General features: G+C 39.8%; 1 protein-coding gene across 1 annotated transcript in view; it reads right to left on the bottom strand.

The window, feature by feature from the left end:
- Window positions 1-16,131, bottom strand: part of LOC122814469 (zinc finger protein 845-like) — a 781,911-nt gene that overhangs the window by 733,041 nt on the left and 32,739 nt on the right. The window contains exon 4 of the mRNA XM_044087049.1: window positions 1,880-2,006. Coding sequence (XP_043942984.1) covers window positions 1,880-2,006 — 127 coding nt within the window. The remainder of the gene's footprint in view (window positions 1-1,879; window positions 2,007-16,131) is intronic.

Genomic DNA, 16,131 nt, shown 5'->3' with positions numbered 1-16,131 from the left:
TTTCTTAACTCTAAGAGGTTGAGAGGTATGCTGCAATCCTTCTCTTTCAGTCTGATAAATACAAATAAAATTAATTTAAACTGACAGATCCACATTACGTGGCCACAGAAAATAACAGCATATTCATCACTGTCTTACAATCTAGACATGTGAGGTGGTAATGTGATGCCATTCATCCAATATTTTACAGCAAGATGTGAAAAGTGCAAAGGATTTTAATGAATTCTCATCTGGAAAGCTGAAGCAAGAAAGGCTGCACTGTGACAGAGTACATTAAGAATAGATCACTCATTTTCATTATTTTAAACAAAAGAAAGTGTAGCATATAAAGTTCTAATTTAAACCAGATGGAATTTCCAGCTATAGATGAAGTACAAAAGTCAGCTTTACCCAGTGTGAACTGCTAAGCCTCAATGAGATTCTCCTAAAATGGTCCCCGACTGTCAATCGGATCAACATGCAATGGCTTTCAGTTGACAATTACTATAGTTTAACTCAACTCAAGCATCATAAATCTTGAATCTTGACTTTCCCACACCACTTCACTGTAGAAAGTGCCTAAGCACTCACTTAAAAACTCAGGGGATCGACTAGTGCCTTGATTTGTGTTAACGACGTTCAGGCCTGCATTTAGCCTGTTGCTGCTTCCCCTTCTGTTGATGCTCTAAATATGGTTGGGACTGTATGAACTCCCCTCTTCTGTGGAGGATATTCCTACCAGTCTCCATTCACAGAGCTTTTGACAACTAACATCTTTGTGAAGTTGGCCAAGCACCTCTTTTCATGTTTGACAAAAAGTAGCATGGATGAACTGCTGACATGTGACTATTATCAGCACCGTGGTCTTCTCTGAAACAGTATAGGTAATATCAGTACAGATCTTGCCAAATAATCTGATGACCCTACAAATGTTTATTAAGATTTTAAGATATGCAAATGCTACACTTAGACAATAAAAACGAATGAGATAACATACAAACTGTGCAAGAAAACAAAAGTAGAAACTGGCAGCTGTTGGGCTTTAGGGGTGAAAGCTGTTATGTAGACAGTACACTACACAATGATGTACGTTATTTGCTGATAAAAAAACTGAATTCTAACAACTGGAGAAATAATATACCACCAAAGAAATATCAGTGATAGTCCTTGACACTATATTAGTTTAGTTACCCTGTTAACTAAAACAAACAAATATGTGAATATCTCCATGAATACAGAATGACAAGGGATACCAGGAATCTTGGAAAATACAGACGGTACAGTGAAGTAGCTGTTTAAAAAAAAGAAACAAAAGAAAAGATGGACAAGATTGAAAAAATGGGCATGCAACCAAGAATTTAAAATTATTGAAAGTGGCAATATTTGATTTAAAATGTGGCAAATACCCAAGGAAACCTGCTGAAAGATGCTTAAATCTGCAATCTTCAACTTCACCGCATGTGAGGAATGCTTATAAAAAGAAAGATGGAGGAAAAGTCACATGAGAGAACAAAGACTCAGCACAGATGGATGGTGGCTGTCGCAGGACAATCTGAAAATAAGGAACAAGTACATTTATCCATACACAAAAATACACATTTTTAAACTAACAATTCATTTTCTGTCTCTGAGCTGCAAGGCCTGATATTCAGTCATAACTCCCAGTTACGGTACAGAGTTAAAGTTCTCACTGTAGGTTTACTCCATGTACTCCATTTTCAATTCCCACAGACATACTGGTTAGAATGGATACAGGTTACTGCTAAGATATATTGCATTTACCACTGTCCTTTTGGTTTGGGACAGTGACAAAGAAATACAATATACTGGCACAGCATTCTAGTACGACATACTTAATTCAGAAAAAAGACCTGACTTCCTAAAATGAGATTACACTTACCTACTGAAACCAAGGTTTCATAGTTCTGAACCATCACTTCCCTGTGAAGGTCCTTGTCTTGTTTTCTTAACAACTTCCATTCTTCCTCTGAGAACATGACAGCAACATCTTCAAAGGTCTCTGGAACCTGTAAAGGATATACAATGTGCAAAATCTTTTTTTTTTTTTTTTTTTTTGAAGGTTTGCAGCCAAATCTGTAGTTTTCTAACAGAAACCATTGGTGTTTGATACAAGCAGTGCAGTGAAAATGTTACAAGATTAAAATGGTAACTTCATTAACAAAGTAAATATGCCAAAGTGAATACTTTGCTGACAGCACTTCAGCAGATGTGTACGACATATTATTAGGTACAAGGGACTCTCCTAGGTCCTTGTAATATAAATTCAAAAGGAAAAGAGACTGGATAGTAAGTAGTGAGGACAGGTTTGTATCTAACAAAAGAGTAAAGAAAACTGCAGCTGCCAAAGTAGTTGGAATAGAATAGCAGGATATCTGCACTAATGATTCCAGCCTCTCGTACATTTTTTTTTTTTTTTTTTTTGCAGAAGGGAGCAAAATTAAGACACTAAATTATAAGGAACCTTAATCTTGGATCACAATAGCAAGATTCATGTATAAACTCTACTGGGCTACTGTGAAGCACATCAGTTGTATCAAAGCTGCTACATTATGATGTTCACCCATGGATGCCTGACTCATGGATGGCTGTAACACTACAGTGGTATGAATTCTAAAGACTAGAAATGTTACAGCTGTCTTAAAAAATAATAAATGAAAATGTGGTAGGCAGAGGTGTTGTCTGATGTGAATTAGCCACGTACTATGCCCCAGGGCCTAACTCTGGGATCAAAAGAGCATGGTGCAGTGATTCAAAGACATACTGTATGTTGCTCCGTTAGTGCAGAACAGTGGGACTGACCACGCTACTTTGGGTAAGAAATGTGTCAGAGTAAACTGTGGGTGGAGGACTGCCTGGTTGACCTTGGACTAAGCTGAAAGGATGAGTGTGGGAAGGGAAAAATTAGGGAGATGTGCTTTCACGCCATCTTATCTATTAGAATGCATTATTTAATGAAATGGTGACAAAACTGGTCTCATCATAGGTATCAAGAATTCAGTGGCACTGTGAGGGTGTAACCATGTTAGTATGACAAGGAACACACAGCAGGATATTTGTACAATTCCACTTTTCAGACTTGTCAAAGACACTACAGGTTCATAGATAAGTACCGGGCTACCTGCCCTTGAGAGCCATTTTCTGCCTAGCAAGTTTTCCTTTTGGTGCTTGAATTAACCTGTCCCATTTGGTGTTTGACTGGCTTTACTCATCCCATGTTCGATAATTATATATTACCCTTAGTGAGAATAACTGGGATCATACTATAGATGATTTGAGACAGACCGATGAATGGGATAAAGCATTTATTAGCAGTTGCTGTCCATTAGTAGTACAATGGGCATTCCTGGGCCAAGTTTTGTATTACTGATCCTCAGATCCAAGCTGTGCTTGAATATGGACAGGGATGAGCTCCAGATGGGTCTATATCACAATGTCGAACTTACAAAAGTTTGATTGTTGTAATATCGAATCCTAAAGTCGAAAAGCCAACAAAACCGAAAGACAGAAAGATGTTCTGTGACAAAAAAAATAAACTTACACAAACTAAATTGGGGGGCATTGCCTCCCACACCTCCCAATGTGGGGGGCTGTGCCCCCCACACCCCCCTATTAAATATACCAACTCCGAGATCACACCACAGTGGAGGAAATAGCAAAGCCCAGAAAATGGCCCACCGATTTCTTTCCCTGGGAAAAAAGTCGATGTGCCCTGGCTTTGCTATTTTCCATTTTTGTACTTTAGGGGTCGATATTACAACGTTCAAACATGTTTTAGTTTGACGTTGTAATATAGATCCGTTCCAGATCAGTGGTAAACTCTGCAAGATCCTTCCAAACGGTTCTACTGATGTTGCAGAAAAGGTTTAGGTCCCTGTATTTCTGATGCCATTGGACTTGATGATCTGCAGTACCACCATCAGTATTGGATCAAAGGGTGCCTTGTATGGTAGACACAGGTCACCTTTTAGCAGTCTGTAGGATACAGAGTATAGAGACAGGGCTTTGTGTTGGTCCACTTAAGACACATTGTTTCTGCCTTGTGTCATTTTAGTAAAGTGTGATGGTGGGCATTCCAGTTGTTGCACGAGTCTGGACAGACACATGAAAATGTGGGAATTATATTCAATGATTAGCTTAATGAGGAATGTGTAAATGGGGGAAAATGCAACTCTAGACCTAGACAAAATCCCTGTCTCTATGACATGCACAATACAGAAGAACGTTTTTACGACAGTAGATACATGTTGGTTGAAAGTTATGTCACTCTGCACACAAGTTCCCAAATCCTGAACAACTGGGTCCACTCCTAGGGATTCACTGTCACTGTGTTAGTGTCCCATTCTCACTGTGTTAGTGCCTCACTGTCATTGTGTTAGTGCCCCATCATACCTGACTTCCCAATGGATAGGATAATGCATTTTCCGGTATTTAGTTTCAGTCCTTGACTCTGACACCAGTTATTTGTTTGAAACAAACCTTCAAGCGAGATTGGTAAATCACTTGGGGATACAATGGCTACTCCTAGATTGCAGCCATCTGCAAACTTAGTCAGCCAAAGCCCTTGGTATTGGCTTTTACTTCACAAAAGTAGATGCCAAATAGGAGAGGTCCCAGCATTGAACCCTGGTTCAGGTGAGACAGAGTGAAGTTGTGGCCACTGGATGAATTTTAACTTAATCCTAAGGATCAGTGATCTCATAACAGTCCCTTAACAGCCACAGTGTAGAACTTGCAGCCCCATGCATGCGGTTATAGGGTTCCACAGTGCAGAGCTTGCAGCCCCATGCATGCAGTTATAGGGTTCCACAGTGCAGAGTTTGCAGCCCCATGCATGCGGTTATAGGCTTACACAGTATAGAGTTTGCAGCCCCATGCATGTGGTTATAGGGTTCCACAGTGCAGAGCTTGCAGTCCCATGCATGCAGTTATAGGGTTCCACAGTGCACAGCTTGCAGCCCCATGCATGCGGTTATAGGGTTCCACAGTGCAGATCTTGCAGCCCCATACATGCGGTTATAGGGTTCCACAGTGCAGAGTTTGCTGCCCCATGCATGTGGTTATAGGGTTCCACAGTGCAGAGCTTGCAACCCCATGCATGTGGTTATAGGGTTCCACAGTGCAGAGCTTGCAGCCCCATGGATGGGCTTATAGGCCTTGCCCTTTAACATGATAACTTTTTGGTGACTGTCACATATGATTGTTCATCTCAACCACATGAACTTTGACAAGTCTGTAGACACAACTGAAGCTGTAAGAGCAGTACTAGAAACCTACAGCTGTAAATAGAAAAGTGGGGAAACAGCAGCAGAATAAGAAGTTTTGTGCAGATGACCAAATGCAGTAATGTACTGTGTATAAAAAGGCGCTGAAGGTGAAGGTACAAAACAGCATATAAGAATATAACTTTAAGCTTGTAAAGTAGGAGTAAAATGAGATAAAGGGGGGATGCGACATTATCATCACTTTCAACTTAAATTTTAACTTACAAATAATGCTAAATATTCTTTCCTTTCACACCATAACTGCTAAAATCCTACACAACTCCTTTTACTTTAAGTAATGGCTGGCAATGCACTTTTCTGACAACGTGAATTCAACACTTAAATAAAACCTTATTATATAGCACACATTTTTGTCCTCTGGATTATCAACTGAAAGGATTCTTAGGATTAGTTTGTTTACCCAGGCAAGTTCAAGCAGATAATGAGGGAGTTTGGAGGACTTTAAATAGTGTGTGATGAATGCGTGTGTGTGTGTGTGGGGGGGGGGGGGGGTTACTAAAAGGAATGTGTGCAAAGGAGATGAAGAGTGGTAGTTAGGGTCTCCATTACTGAACACTAAACTCCTCGCGAGAACTCATTTCTCTGCCCCCCTTTTAATCTTCTGCTGTTACCCCTACATTTGCATACCAGTATCTTACTGCCAGCATGGAGGGTTATTAAACATTATAGCATCGAGTTATTTTCCTGCTCTGTGTATGCATGTATATTGGTACTTGACTCATTTCTAACAACCTTGTGACCACTCTTGTAACTCTCTAATCGACCCACACTTTCAAGTGTCCATGGTACTGTTTCAGAAACCAAATCTGCTTTTAGGGCCTGAAAAAGTCCATAATGGAATGTTAAACTATATGCACCCTAGCAATAAAACAAGCAGTGTACCATTTATAACACTCCCCCCTTAACAGTACCAAAGTTCTAACACCAGCCTGTATCCTACTTTTCCCAACCAATTTATGACCCTCACACTACATTTTTTCCCCACCTCCATGTTCCCCAGTTTATACAACACTAATAACCTTACAGGTATCATTGCCAACACCTAAACTGTTGACAAGGGTAACAGACACATACCACTGTCACATATATCACATGCCATAACATACTAAGTAGGAGGCTGCATGACACAGGTCTTTACTAACTATAGTCACTGTGCAAATAAGCCAGCTTCCTCTCTATCACAGCACATGTTGTAACAAGGTAAGTACCATGTTATCTGATCTACAACTTTACTGATCATATTTTACTTATGCAATAAAATCCATGCACACATAAGCAACATTATTTAAGATGACACACTGGTCATGACAAAAGGGGTACATAAACTGCTGATACATTTGCTATACTACTTTCGTGACTGATACAATGCCTGAAGGGACTGTAACAAAATGACATGAAGAAAACAGAATCTATATCTTGGTCCTAAGGCTCCAACCATAATAAAAAAATAAGAAAAATCATCAACAACATGAAAAAAACTAGACATCGTTCTGACCATGATAAATGTAGAAGGATAATGGAAAAGCAGAAGGAAGAAATAATACCATTGTTGGAGAACAGCAATTTGACAGCGATTGTTAAGGCAAGTTGGACTGGTACAACTCAGTATAGTTCCATAACATCTGTCACTGCAGTCATAACATCTGTACAGAATATCAAACCATACATGAAAGGTGGGAGGAAGGCCTCAGCCAAAACTGACTAAAGGACAGTCATACCCAGCCCACTCAGACTTACAGAAGTCCAATATGAAAAATCTAAAGGTGAATGCAAGATAAACCTATTGCATGAAATGCCCTTCCAAGAGACAGTGAATGAATGCTAGAGATCTAAAAAGTCTCTGAATCCTGGTGAAAAAAGACTTTACATATACATTTGAAAGGAACACAGATTTTCTCGCAAGTTTAGAATTCCTTATCTCTACTTTAGATGTTTTAAACTTTAATAATATTAAAACAAAAGACAGGGATTGAGTGAGGAAGGGAAATGTAAAACATAAGGGGGAAAGGGGTCCAGCCAGGCAATACAAAGAAAGCTATCATAAATAATAGCAATCTGATGCAAGAAAGTCAAAAATGTTCCCAAATCAGGCACATAAGCAGTAGTCATCAAAAAGTGCCTTAACTATCCAGCCAAGTCTCTGCATTCACATCAAGTTTGGTTCATGGGATAGTAGGTCAAGAAATGGGACCTTTTCCAACATCACAGAACTCTATCCATGAGGGAAAAGTTCCAAACTATTTCTCTTCATTCCTTAATGTTTGAGGAAGCGATCCATTTGCAAGCTTTAGTGAATTATTTGTGAACTAATGTCAACAATCCCCATAGTAATCTAGTTTCTACACAGTGTCAACGATCCCTACAGTAATCTAGTTTCTACACCAATGTCAACAATCCCCACAGTAACCTAGCTTCTACAGCAGTGTCAACGATTCATACAGTAATCTAGTTTGTGAAATGGGATTGATTAGAGACAGACAACCCTACAAACACAGCTTCAATGAGACAGAGAATGAAAATTCCTCATCCAAAGCACACCGATAGCCTGCCATGACGTCTTCCCATAAATCAACCACTGCAATCACATAGAAAAATGTAGTTGAACATCTCTACAAGTGATCAAACTGGCCAGGGTGCACATGGGCCAATCTGTCAGGGCAGAAAAAAACAGGTGCCGATATCCTAGTATTTATTTATTTGTATTTGCTTGCTGGGAGGGTCCAGCGTGGTCATCCATGATCCCTTTTCAGTAGGGGCCTGCGGAAACTCTTCCAAAATTATATTTAATAAGACAAAAAATATAAAAAGATTATAGTAGACACTTTGTGAGTACAAAGAATATTTGATGTATAGTGATTACAGATTCAGCATAGATGTGTGTGCCAAGAAGCAGTTGTTCTATACATTCATACTAAGCTATCAGTCTGTAGACTATTACAAGCATAGTCAATGACCAGGGTTCAGAATCAAACCCTGTACCTTGCACCTGTGAAGTAAAGACCTAACTATTATGACAAACCCTCCCTCTCTCCTGTCAAAGAAGGAAGAGTATAAAGGAAATTATAGACAAGAAGGGAAACAGTACATTGTGCAAGGTGAACCTACCATAACAGTAGATGTTTGACCAATCACTGCTGCAGTAGCCTTAGCTATATGGGTTATACCCAGCCAAGGCTATAAGAGCCGGACAGGTTTCAAAGCTTCAGGGCACCTTCCATACACACATTAATCAGAAGGTGCTCCCTCCCTCCACCCCCCCCCCTGTTTTTTGGTGTATTTTTATGCTAGGGTATGGACATTTACTTTTCGTTGTTTCTAGCATAGCCCTTTCAGGGCTCAGCCTCCCACTCTCTCTCTGCTGGCAGGAAAAATCTGAAGGGTTTAATGCTCAGACTTGTACTTTAGTCAGCTCAGCTTGAGCTGCTTGGCAGTATGGGTGCATGGAAGATGATCTGAAGCTTTGGAAACTGGCCAGCTGTTATAGCCTTGACATGATATAGTCTATGTAGCCAAGGCTACTGCAGTAGTCATCAATGTGCCTGACATACAAGGCCATGTCCAACCCGGAATTAATGGACATGCTCCACCTCAAAAAATCCAAATCCACCAAAACCACTAGAGCAAGCGACTTAAACCTTAGCACGGATATAAATAGGACGTGCTGGAGGGATAGATTTATCACTCAGAGACTCCCTATGCTGTGGAATAAAATCCCGGTCCATGTGAGGCAGAGCACCTCGCTGACTCTGTTCAAGAGAAATCTAGACCTGTGGATGGGAGATCGTAGGTTTACCCCGGGAATCATCTCTGTGTCACTGCTGGACAGAGGCACAACAAACTAATGGGCACAGTATTTTTTCATATAAGGGGTGGCGTAAGCCACAAAAATTTGGGCTAGGCTTATAAATGCCTTAGGGCAGATAGCCTAGTATAAACCTATGAACCTATGATGACCATCTTAGGGTAGGCCAGTTGTAGAAGAGCTGGGATAGGAGTAGAAGTATAAGAAGAGAAAGAGATCAAGAGTTAAATGACACAGAATCAAAAAACTCAAATGTGTAAAATCTAAATGGTAGAGTGTAAAAGTGAGCAAGGATGGCTGCATTATTAATCCGTAGTAAGACCGAACCTGGAGCAACTGCTGGAGACACAAAGAACAGGACATTACCAGATTCACCCAAAATGGATAATATAAATTCAACACTTTCTGAAAATTGCCCAGGGAGTAAATTAACCACATCCCTAAGAACCATGTACAAGTTAAAGGTAGACATACTTTTGTGTGTTAATCTGGTTTCTGGCTTACTTCTGAACACTTACTCTGGCTGTCTCCATTTGATTTTCCCTACTGTTGTGTGCTTACAACTTGGTGGCTTTTGCTTTGCCCTCCTCTTAATAAATTTGTTATTGGACACTCCTCCCAGTCCCATCGCATCAGCTCTTTCTACTGAGTACATTGTGACTATTTGGGTAGGCCCACAGCCTTAACTCTTAACTTTGAATTATCTTCTGTTTCCTCACTTTTCCTACTTTCATATTTTTTTTGCTTTTGCTGCTATTCTTAAAAGTGTTCTATTGCATTTATACCACCTCTTTTATTACCGCTTGTTAGTAGCCTGATTACATGGAGAACAATGTTCATAGGTGTTTACTAGGCTAACGACCACAAGGGCCTGTTTAAGCTTAGCCATGCATCTCAAATCTCTGACGAGTTCTGATACCCTTGATAAGTGTAAGCATGGGCCTGGGAGATGAACCATTTACAGGTTACCTGTTTGCGCCATAGACATGGGTGCCAAACCAGGAATGAATTTCCGGTTTCCCACATAATTGTCCAAGTTGCACTTGAATTGGATTAGGGAGGAACTCTGCTTCACATGGACGGGGAGCTTGTTCCACAGACTGGGTAGTCTCTGGGATACATACTTATCTCTCCAGCAGGTCCTATTTATATCACAGGCAAGGTTTAAGTCTTTAGAATGGGTAATTCTGGTACTGTTTGTTTTGTGGACATGCAGGAGGCCCATCAGAGTGGAGTCTGACAATGCCCTGTATGCCAGGCATAGATCTCCCCTCAAAAGCCTGTAGGAGAGAGAATATAGGGATAGGGCCTTGAGGTGGTCGGCATAGGACATATTACTTATGCCCTGTATTCTTTTAGTGAGACATTCCAGTTGTTGGATATGCCTGGTTAGGTACATACCAAAGGGGGCATTGTACACAATTGTTTTACCACATTGCTGCTTTATACTGTTTTATTGCTGTCATGACTGTGGTTTTAGGCATTTTAAATTTCAAATACCTTTGCACTTAGCATTGACTAGAATCAGTCTTATGCAATCTAGACTTGCCTTGTATCACTTGAGTGCTAAAACCAGCTCTTCACTGAGATACCGAAAGATCTCAGGCATCCATTGCTCCAAACTAATTATAAGTGCCTGTTTCTGCTCTTATATTGCACTCTTAATTAGTATTTGAATTTGTCTGTCTGTCTGAATTGTTAGACCTGCTTTTGGACACATTTTACTGCATACTGTACTGGTTCGGCTGTAGCATAGCTCAATTCCAGGCTTGTGTTTCTGGTCGGCTTTGTAAACTCTGAGCATCAAATTCAAGCCATGTTTGTTGGAGAAAGCTTTTCTGTACCCTTGTGGGAGGAGAGTGCTGTCTGGGTCCCATCTAATCCAGCATGATTGGACTAGAGCTCAGAGACTACATCTTTATTGGCTAGTTTGAGTTAATGGGTTATTTCTTGTTTTATATAAGCCACACGTCTCCGCTTCTTGTGTGTTGTGCACAATTGTGCACTGCCGTGTAGTGGTAGTTACCTTTGGTGGTTATATTAGCAAACGTTTTGCTTGTTATATTTTATTAATCATTAAATATTATGAAGAGGAGAAATTAACAAAAAGTAATGCAGCATCACATATGCCATCAATTTAGGAAGAATGGAGTAACGAGGTGGTACATGGCAATTTTTTTCTTTTTCAATAAGTGTGATGTAAATGCTGGTTTATGATAACATCATTGTTTTAATGCTGCAGCTATCTGATTGAACATAATATCATGTTGCGTTATATTTACTGTGATGTAGCAATGCCAACACAAGATCATTTTTTAAAACAGTGTGCATATGGGATTTGGTAAAACCTAACAAAATCCAGCAGGTAATCCATCGGGGCCCACTGTCCTACTAGGTTTCAGAACCATGACTACTTTGCTCCAGTTCATGCCTACCAAACTAAGTGTCCAGAGAAGATCTGAAAGAATTTGAGTGACATGTAAAACTCAGCCTGACCAATGAACTCTGTGAGAAGAGAAACATCACTCTGACAATCATAGGAAATGACTTTTTCAGCTGCTTTTGGAAAAGTGATAAAACACACCTAGAGGAGAAAGTACAGTTGTGTTAGGAAGCTACCATAACTGTACAGGTTCAAGTACACTTACTGTTGAAATACTGACTCCTGGGATTTCCTACCTGCAGGAGCTCAGAGGCTAGCCTGAATACCAGAGCTCTCAACTGCCACCTTTGGCCTGCCAGACTCACTTCCCTTCTGATGTCAGGATATCTGTGGTAAAAAGGGTAAGCAGCTGCCACCATCTTCAGGATGTTCTTGCCTAAGAATGTAAACCATAGTTTTCTAAGTTCCAGAGTATGACTTGTACAGTTCTAGTCCAATCTGGTGCTGGGGGGACTGTGCCATCTTCAGAAGGACTTAAACAGGGAGTGGCACAAGGTGAACAGTGTACCCACCTTGACCCAAGGTCTCAGTACAGAAGAAAGAGGGGATGGAGGGAACTAGTACTGCAACAGAAAATCTACTCAAACATCCACAATTATGCAAAGTTCTTAAGTGTAATATGCTCTTTGCAGTTGACTGTTGCAGTGCTGAATCCTGGGATGACTCCTACAGAGAGCCAACGTTGAGTGGATGACTTGTAATAATAGCAAAAGATGCAAAACACTGCAAGACGGCTGAGACAAACCCTGGTCTGGCCTTGAACATGGCCCCTAAATTGTAATGCTTGACAAAAGTGAATCCTGATGAGCATGCTTTTGCTTCAATAAGGGCTTGAGTGGAAGCCCACCTCAGGAAAGGAGCGATGGCAGCCATGGCCAAAGTAAAGTGAGTCCTGACCGAGCATTTTTTTCAAGGTACAGGTAATAAAAGGGAAGACAATTAGCAATCATTTTGGAAATGCTTAGTTTGATACGTTTTCTTTCCTTTCCCTTTGTAAAATCAGCAAAAAGCTGGTCTGACATTTTTTTCTATACAGCTAAAATCTGAGCTTCCAAAACTCCTCAACTCCTTATCTTCTGTGAGGGGAAGAAAACTGGCAGATGAATGGCCTGGTTTTAGACAAGTGGCTCACTACCTTTGGCATGAAGGAAAGGTTAGTGACAGTGATAGGTCATCCACACTATTAACCACAAGGTCCTAAAGTTAGGATTATGACAGACCCCCCTGCCATGGGGCAGAATGTCTACATGCTGGGGTAGCATCAGGATTTCTCCTTGGCTAGGCTCAGTAAAGGAAGGGCCAGTGTTGCTTGAGCCAAATGAATGCTATTAATATCAGCCCTGCCCTCTCACTCCAGTCTTCTGCAGTAACCCAGGGATAAGGAGAAAGGAAGGGGAAATCATAAAGAAGTAGAGCCATCCATGGAATGGAGCAAGTGTCTGTCACCTATCTCGCCTTCTCTGGGATCTTGGTGTAACACATCTTAAAAAGTCTGTGTCCTGGAGACGCAAAAAGGTCTCTTTGTAGCATGCCCACTTAAGAAACATATTTAAGAAAACTTCCCCTTTCAATATGCATTTCTTGGAGTAATATAATGACATACTTACTTAGCCTGCCAGGATGTTGTCCTGTCCGGGAATGTAATGAGCTGTCACAATCAAACCTGAGTTCTGGCCCACTTCCTACATCTGAAATTCCAAGCTGCAGAACAGGTAAGGGTGTGTAATGCTTTGAGTTTATGGACCACATGACCGTGACATTATCTGGTTTGATTGTCAGGGTTCCTGGCTGCCATGTGTGCTTAAAAGTGATAGCTAGGACTGCCATCACCATTTATCTGCCTCCTGCACATCTCCTTGTCCCAAGTGCCCTGAATGCGGGCTGTTCTGCATTGAACAGAAGAGGCTTTGTTTTATGACTTTTGATTGGCTGGTATGCTGACATAGGAGCCAATCAAAATTGCCGGTTGCTTGAGTTCCGGATAACGAGGAGTTTACTAAACATATCTTTCAAAGCTGTTACACATAACAGGTGGGAATAATAACTTCTTATCATAATGGCAGCACTTTCCATAGTATCTTTGAATGTGAATGGTCTCACAAATACATATGTAAAAGAAAGAGTACTGAACTATATTAAGAAATGCAGAGTTCAAACAGCATTGCTACAGGAGATACATTTAAAAAGAACCGAGCAAGTGAATAAGATAAAGAAAGGATTTCAGGTAGTTATTCATTGAAATATCTGGGGAAAAGGAAAGGGGAGTGTTTATATAAATTGCTAGTGGAGCTCAAACAGTGATAAAAGGAGGAAAACATATAATAATGGTAGATTTGTAGTAGTAAGGGGCTACTGGCAAGGGAGGAGGATTACATTGTCAAATGTGTGTACTCCACTTAAAACTGTTAAAGTGCAGCTTAAGAAAATTCTGGCAGAAATAATCAGCTTTCAGCAGGGAATATTACTTATAAGTGGGGACTGAAGTTTGATTTGCAACAGTGAGGATGTGTCCGCGGGGCCCAGAAGGGAAAATATACAAAAAAGAGGGTATACCTTTGAAGACATTTATGAAAATATTTAGTATGGAACATGTGAATTCAGTAGTAAGAGCTCAGAGAGAATCTACACATTATTCCCCAAAGCACAAAAACTGGGCTAGATGAGACAGAAATTATATTTCACAGGAATATATGCATATAATTGAAAAGGTTTGATACACACTCAATAACTATTTCAGATCACACACCAATAATAAATAAAATAAAATGCAAGGCAATGAAATAAAAATGAGCCAATGACACTTCCCTCACCTATCTGTTAAACAGAGAGAACTTTAAGAAATGGGTAGTGGAAATTATTCAGGAGTTATTAGGGAAGATAGAAATTTCTTCAAAAAATGTAGCAATGGAGTGCAAAATAGGGTAGAAATAAAAGAAAAAGAGGTATGGTTATGAAGTAACAACTATTGAGAGGAACTGACAAAGGTTAAATTATTGCATAATAGGGGGGATCTCGCAGAATAAGAAGAGGTGCAACTGCAGAGTGTTAAAAGATGCAGCTAGAAAAAAATGCTATTAAGCAACTTTTTTGATAATAACTCCACAACTCAAAACCTTCTAGCAAAATTGCTCAGACAACAGAATGTAGATAGAGTTGTTGTCCAATTTAGAGAGCCTATAATAACTAAAATAACCATAGATCTTGTAGAGATATTGGAAATAATTCAGAAATGTTATGAAAGTCTGTATAAAGCAAAGAAATGTGGAAATCAAGAAAAAAGTACAAATGGAAATGTTTATGGAATATTTAAATGTGCCAAGGTTAGAGGTAGATGAGGCTCAATTATTAACAGTTAAGATAGGAGGAGATTAGATAAAAATGACAATGTATAACCAATCTGCAGGGAAGTCTCCAGGAATAGATACTATTCCTCTGGAAGTTTGGAAGCTAGGAGGGTAAAAAACTGATAAAGATCTGAAAGGTTTTGTTTAACCGTATTTTAAAAGAAGGTGAAGGACCAACATCCTGGAAGAAAAAAGTGATGGCTGTAATATCTAAAGAGGGTAAAGACCCATCAGACCCAGGTTCATATATGCCCATTTTGATTCTAAACTATGATTATAAAGTGTTTATGTCTATAATGGTTAAAAGAATGTCAAAGTCGATGCCAAAAGTAATAGATATGAGTCAATGTGGTTTTGTAGATGGGAGGCAAAGATATGACAACATTAATAAAGTAATGATGATCCAGAGGGAAGCACAATGTAAGAAAATGCCACTGTTGTTGGTGGGTCTTGATGCAAAGAATGCATTCAGTAGATTAAGTTGGAATTTTCTGACTAGGGCAATGGAAGCATTTGCATTCCCTGACACAATGAGAATGTTAATTAGGAGGATATATGAGGAATCATAGGTGAAAATTAAAGTGGATGGCATTCCTCTCTGACGAGTTTTGTTTGAACAGAGGAACCAGGCAGGGGTGCGCTCTTTCCCTTTTCTTATTTATGTTAAACTTAGAACCATAAGCAAAGAAAATAAGGGAGTCAGAGATTCAAGGATATGATTGGTATGATAACCAAGAAAAGTTGGTTTTATTTGCAGATGATATTTTGTGCACAATAAAACCAGAAAAGCATATTTCAGTGTTGTGGAACATTCTGAGACAGTTTTAAATCTCTTCGGGGTGCAAAAGTTAATAAAGATAAAACAAATAGAAAAGCTGTAAACTATGTACCCAAGCAAGAATTAGTCCAGCAATATCCATATTTATGAGGAAATGATAAAATGAAGTATTTGGGTTAAAAAGAATTCTGTTATGGCAGCTAATGATATCTGGGAAAAGACTAAACAAGAAAATACAAAAACTGAATAAATTAGAAGTTCTGTTTTATGGATATGGATAGCAAGATACAAACAATGAAACATTTTTAGTGCCTTAGTTTTACACACAGGTCAGGCATATTTTTACCAACCATAGGAGAAGCTGTGCACAGCAACTAATAAAGAGGTGTAGGATTTAATCTTGGCGAGGGCGGCCACGGTGGTGCAGCGGTTAGCATTGTCGCCTCACAGCAAGAGGTTCTCTGGTTTGATCCTCGGCTGGG

Source organism: Protopterus annectens, chromosome 10.part0 (genome assembly GCF_019279795.1).
Source record: "Protopterus annectens isolate FY-2018-M chromosome 10.part0, PAN1.0, whole genome shotgun sequence".
NCBI classification, from domain to species: Eukaryota; Metazoa; Chordata; order Ceratodontiformes; family Protopteridae; genus Protopterus; species Protopterus annectens.
The sequence above is the reverse complement of the archived record's forward strand: the minus strand, read 5'-3'. Positions and strand labels throughout refer to the sequence as shown.